Source organism: Sinocyclocheilus rhinocerous, unplaced genomic scaffold (assembly GCF_001515625.1).
Source record: "Sinocyclocheilus rhinocerous isolate Xijiao unplaced genomic scaffold, SAMN03320098_v1.1 scaffold127, whole genome shotgun sequence".
Lineage (NCBI taxonomy): Eukaryota > Metazoa > Chordata > Actinopteri > Cypriniformes > Cyprinidae > Sinocyclocheilus > Sinocyclocheilus rhinocerous.
Genome location: NW_015664685.1, coordinates 369,699 through 375,951, shown reverse-complemented (window position 1 = coordinate 375,951; position 6,253 = coordinate 369,699). Strand labels below are relative to the sequence as shown.

Genomic DNA, 6,253 nt, shown 5'->3' with positions numbered 1-6,253 from the left:
AAGAAGTGTAAATAGCATTCCAATATGTTGGCTTTGCCAAGCCAACATAATTATGGTTGAATGCAGTAAACAGGGCTGCAATTGACTTTTAAGCATCATTCTATCCATTACTCTTGCAGAGGTGTTGTACAATCTTCACTCTCTTTTATTAACATAGTGTCGCAAAATTTACTGTGGTTACACAATACACAATGTACATAGACCAGGTTTGTAGTCAAATCTGTCTCTTTTTAACTCACGGCATTATATGTTGTGCTTCCTGAAGAAGAAAAAAAATTATTATTTATATTTTTGTGAAATAAATTACAATATGAAAATAATTCCTAAAAGGCATTATTCCAACCAAGAGCTGCGTATGGTGCAAAATAAAGCAAAAACAGAACAGTGCAAATGAATGAATACAAAAGCACAGGACTAAGATGTAAGCTGTCCTAACAACACTCATGTAACTTTGTACATGATGTCAAATATATATATAAAAAAAAAACTATCCCAAAGCACATCGTTGCTACTGTTTGCCCTGTGACTAAAAATATGAAAAAGTGATAAAAGATGCATGAAATAAATTATGAAAACTTCAACCTGGAGAGTACAAACTATACATCAATACTGGTCGGAGAGGCTGTGGAGATACGTGAGCAAATACACCGAAGCCATTTAACAGATCTGACACACTCAAATCAGTTGGCATTGTGTGTATGTAGTCTTCATGTTTCGCACACACACACGGCCCATGCATACAGCGTGCTCACTCACAAACCCACATAATGTTTCCTTCATAACTAAAACTGACCGCTCCCCATTCGTACTGTAAGAATGTCCAGTCCAAAACACATAATTATATAAACTTAAAGGGATAGTTCACCCAAAAATGAAAATTCTGTCATTAATTACTCACCCTCATGTCGTTCTAAACCCGTAAGACCTCCGTTCATCTTCGGAACACAAATTAAGATATTTTGGATGGAATCTGAGAGCTCTCTGACCCTCCCATAGACCGCAATATGCTGTTTACGTCGTTTACGTTTTGATTTGAATGAAAACAAGGTATCCGCGTGGCGCAGCTTGAGCAAATACACCGAAGCCATTTAACAGATCTGACACACTCAAATCAGTTGGCATTGTGTGTATGTAGTCTTCATGTTTCGCACACACACACGGCCCATGCATACAGCGTGCTCACTCACAAACCCACATAATGTTTCCTTCATAACTAAAACTGACCGCTCCCCATTCGTACTGTAAGAATGTCCAGTCCAAAACACATAATTATATAAACTTAAAGGGATAGTTCACCCAAAAATGAAAATTCTGTCATTAATTACTCACCCTCATGTCGTTCTAAACCCGTAAGACCTCCGTTCATCTTCGGAACACAAATTAAGATATTTTGGATGGAATCTGAGAGCTCTCTGACCCTCCCATAGACCGCAATATGCTGTTTACGTCGTTTACGTTTTGATTTGAATGAAAACAACGTATCCGCGTGGCGCAACTGACACAAAACAGCATACGCAATTTGCGTTCAGTGGATACTCTCCAAAATGGCGCTAGGGTGGAGACTAATTGTTGAATAAATTGTTAGGTCTTACGGGTTTGGAACAACATGATGGTGAGTAATTAATGACAAAAAAATTGGGGTAAACTAACCCTTTAAGCACGGTTATTGACAAACTGCTTAAACTGACATACTAAAATACATGAAGGTCAATGCTACTGCAATTTCGCACAGCATAAATCTCTGTCAAGAACACTTCCAGGTCATATTTCACTCCAAAAGCAAAGGAATAAATAAATAAATATAATTATTATATTTTTCTTAAACAGTATTAGAGGGCGAATAATTAGGCATAACCCATTCCACAGAAGTTATCATTACCATCATGTGAAAAAAAATTTAATAATACAATAAAAACTGTATTTCAATTATGCACTGCAGTATAATCTCTGTCAAGAACACTTCCAGGTCATATTTCACTCCAAAAGCAAAGGAATAAATAAATAAATATAATTATTATATTTTTCTTAAACAGTATTAGAGGGCGAATAATTAGGCATAACCCATTCCACAGAAGTTATCATTACCATCATGTGAAAAATTATTTAATAATACAATAAAAACTGTATTTCAATTATGCACTGCAGTATTTTTTGTGTAAAAACACTAGATTATGATAATAATGGGGGGAAAAACTCACATGCATTATAAAAATGAGAACGCAGGAAGAAAACATGTTTAAATTTAATAACAAAAATGTCACAATGGTGGTTCTAAAAACAGCCTTAATTTTATTTAAGCAAAATATATTTTCTTTTTTTTTAGTTTGGGGTGAAATGTAACCTGGGCATGTCTTCACTGCATTTATGTTTGCATGCGTGATCCAAATGATGACCAATTATGAATAAAATGTTGAGTGATTAATAAATTCTATTACCATGAAAAAAGCACAAAAAAAAAAATGAATGAGCTTACCAGCTCACCAATTAAGAGCTGCTCTCTAAAACCGATCTAGAATAACATATTGTTAGTATTTCAGCTGTATAGTATATATCGGTCTGTGCATCAAAAATGACTACCTTGAACGAAACACAGGCATACAAATGAAACTAAAGTGGAAGACTTCTATAGTTTGGGAGTCATATCAATACAGACCTACACATGCACATACAAAAACATCACAAAGAACAAGGATTGTGGCACCCTTTTACCAGTCATACATAAACAAGTCACTCATTTCATTTTTTGTCGCTTCACCCTCTTATTGTCCTCTTTCTGGAGTCCCATTACACCCACTCAAGTTTCCTTCTCTATTTTAAGGACAGTCTTTCATCTTTCTCTCTTTTAGAAATTTGGTCACTTTCATGAGGTGAGGATTACATACAAAGAGCAAGTATGTGATGAAAGAGTGAAATTCAAGAGTGGAATGGCTATTTGAGCCATTTTCCATGTTAACAGAGTCCATCACAATCACAATCGGTGGCAACAGGTGGTCACATGCGGATGTGAGTGCTACATCTGCTGCGTGGACCAGCTATGAGGACAGTCCTGCTGTTGACGATGATGGCGCACAGACATGGAATACAGAATGTAAGTTTACGTGCTGGTTGCTACTGGTCCCATTGTTCTGAAAGTTGTTTCTTTGCATCCAGGCTGGTGCTAGCAGGCAGGCAACGGTTGGTCCCGTATTTTCCAGACGTCTGGAAGGTTTAGAAGTAGAGCGCTGGTTCACTGCTGAAGTCTGACAGAGAGGAGCTATCAGCAGGCGTCAGCTGGTGAACAAAAAAAAAGAGTATGTGTGCAACTTGTCTTGTACCGTTGGAACAATGGAAATACAGTAATCAATACCTCAATTCTAATATTAGTGTGGTCAAAAATAACTGACAATAACACAAATGTTATAACAACAACAAAAATGTTTGTAGGGCTATATTTTACATATTGCAGTTCAAAATTATATGGTTGATAAGATTTTTTTTATTTTTCTTTGCATTAATAAATTACATGTGAATTAATTTTTATCAAACAGTAATCTTGGGAATATTATTACAATTTAAAATAACTGCTTTCTATTTTAATATATTTAAAAATGTACTTTATTGTTGTGATGGTAAAGCTACATTTTCAGGAGTCATTACACCAGTCTTCAGTGTCACATGATCCTTCAGAAATCATTCTAATATGCTGATTTTATACTCAAGGATTTGTTTCTTATCATCACAGTTAATATTTGCTTAATATGCTCAATATTTTTGTGGAAACTGTGATACTTTCAGAATTCGTTGATAAAACACATCAGCATTTGTGTGAAATAGAAATCTTTTGAAACATAAATGTCTTTAATGTCACTTTTGATGAATGTAATGCATCCTTGCTGAATAAAAGTAATTTCTTTAGAGAGAAAAAAATCTTCTTGACCCCAAACTTTTGAATGGTAGTGTTTTTCTAGTTTGCAGTTGTGCCTAAATGCTTGTATGGTTATCTCTGTCACCCATTGTGACTTTAAGAGTGCCTACTGTAATTCTGTAGACACACAGAACAACAATAATAACTGATGGGACTCACTCATGCATTTCAATGACAGTGTTATTCCCATAGAGGCCACAGAGAATTGGGGGAGGGATATTTTCACATGGGCCAAAAATCACACACCCAGAACACTCTAGCAACTAGCAAGCAATTCCACAGAGATCCCATAATGCCCTCATTTTACATGGACGGGAACCGATATCATGTTCTTCTCATTTTACACCACAATTGTGTACATATTCGTATTTCTTACCATAACCTCCTCTGTACTCTGTGAAGTATCAGACTCATCAAGCTTGTGTTCTTGCCAGGCGTTAAACTCCACTGAGTGTTTGGGTGTGTAACTGGAAAGATCTGAGGATGAGAAGAAAGGCATTAATGTCTGAGAACATTAATGTCTGAGAACCAGACTGAAGAACTACTCCATTTAAAAATACTTTAAATGACTTTATTATTAGGAAAGTAATATATTAAAATAGAATATTAATAATAAAACATATTTTATTATACATTTTTATAATTTATATGATCAATTATATATCATTACAATTATATACATTTTAATATTATAACTTATCTCTAATATACATTTCCCCTTTATATTTATATACATTTTAACTTTAAAAAAGTTTATGTCCATGTTATTTGTCAACTACCAAAATGCAATAAATGTAACACCTCATGACTGACCAGCAGGTGTCAACAATGTTCAAATCTAGACCCATACAGCTTTAGTGTAAAGATGAAGGTGGTCTACTGTAATCATTCCAACAAATCAATTCAACCATTATAACAAGCATTACTAAAATATAGAAAGTGAATCATTTTCTGCAAGACTACAAGAAATAGACCCCAACTTTCATACTAGTCATCATTGGACTTCTAAGAGTTGCATCCCAAAAGATAGGACAAAAAGTGCATTTATTTAGTATGTGAATTGGATCCATTTCCTGTGGCTTCTGTGCCTTCCTCTCATTCTATCCATTTCCTGTCATCCTTCTCGTCTTACTCACCAGTGGTGTTGTTGGAGTGAGTGTGTGAGCTGGTGTAGCTGGCGCGAGGAATGCTTATCCTCCCTGCAATGAGCCCTCCATCATCTTCTCCTTCTTTTTCTTCTCCTTCCTCCTCGTCCTCTCCACTGTCCCACACACTGCTCTCCGATGGGTACTCGAAAGTGCTCTGCAGGCTGGACTCGTTGAAGGATATTTTCAGCTGTGGTAGAATCAGAGGACAGTTTGTTAGCTTTCACAGCAATTATAAACAGACCTGCATGGAATCTGTAAATGCTCTACAGATTTCCAGAGTTGGAGAGGATAGTTAAGGAAGTGTCCAGCATACATGTGAACTCTTTCGATACTATTTAAATGGATCCTAGAATGTACATCATGAAGTTGTTTAAAAGAAGCCAAGATCAGTGAGCAGTGAGAGTAGTGATCTAGGCAAACTAAGCAACTTTGAAGAAGATAAGATAGAGTAGTTTTGATTTGTCACTAAATAATGATCACAATTCCATTATTTTAAATGAAAATGAATCTGAAATGTGGGAAATAGTAATAACGAAGTATGAGGTGTGTCCTAACTTGTTTATGGCACTATGGCAGAATGGCGGGTCCTGACCAAAACAAACATTTGTTTAGCAAAACTTTACTAGGCCTGTGCACTTGATATTTATCTACACAAGGGATCTATGGAGACATTTTTTGACTATTCACATAATGCAAATGAAAGGGAAATGGTGGGGCAAAAATTAAGCAATAACAGACAACAAAATTTCCTTATTGCTTTATTTGTTTCTCAATCCTTACTATGTTTTTTCTTTTAATATTTACCGGTTTTGATGATGCGTGATAATCAAAGTCAGTCATGGTCATAAATGCTGATACACAAATCAATGCTGGGAAACTCAAATGAACTAAAAGGACCCTTAAGGAAGTAATGTGAAGGTGGCAAAGCATCATGATACTTTCAAATATAACATGATGGCACTGAATGATCACCATATTCATATTATGTACTAACTAACATTTAAATTAATCATCTGATACAATGCACTTATTGTGTACATGCATGTTTTTACATTGTACTTGTATTAAAAAAAAATACTGCATGTAATTACATCTGTAAGTACATAGTTGTTAAAGACACCTGCCAGCATTTTTGCTATAAATATGACAAAGCTGCTTGTTGCTGCTTTTTTTTTTTTTTTTCAAAACAGAAATAGGAAAA

General features: G+C 35.3%; 1 protein-coding gene across 1 annotated transcript in view; it reads right to left on the bottom strand.

The window, feature by feature from the left end:
- Nucleotides 1-2,262: 2,262 nt before the first annotated feature.
- LOC107730352 (taperin-like) overlaps nucleotides 2,263-6,253 on the bottom strand; it is a 25,234-nt gene continuing 21,243 nt past the window's right edge. Inside the window, exons 2-4 of the mRNA XM_016541173.1 lie at nucleotides 5,041-5,239; nucleotides 4,281-4,381; nucleotides 2,263-3,270 (exon numbers count right to left, since the gene is read on the bottom strand). Coding sequence (XP_016396659.1) covers nucleotides 3,208-3,270; nucleotides 4,281-4,381; nucleotides 5,041-5,239 — 363 coding nt within the window. The 3' untranslated portion in view covers nucleotides 2,263-3,207. The remainder of the gene's footprint in view (nucleotides 3,271-4,280; nucleotides 4,382-5,040; nucleotides 5,240-6,253) is intronic.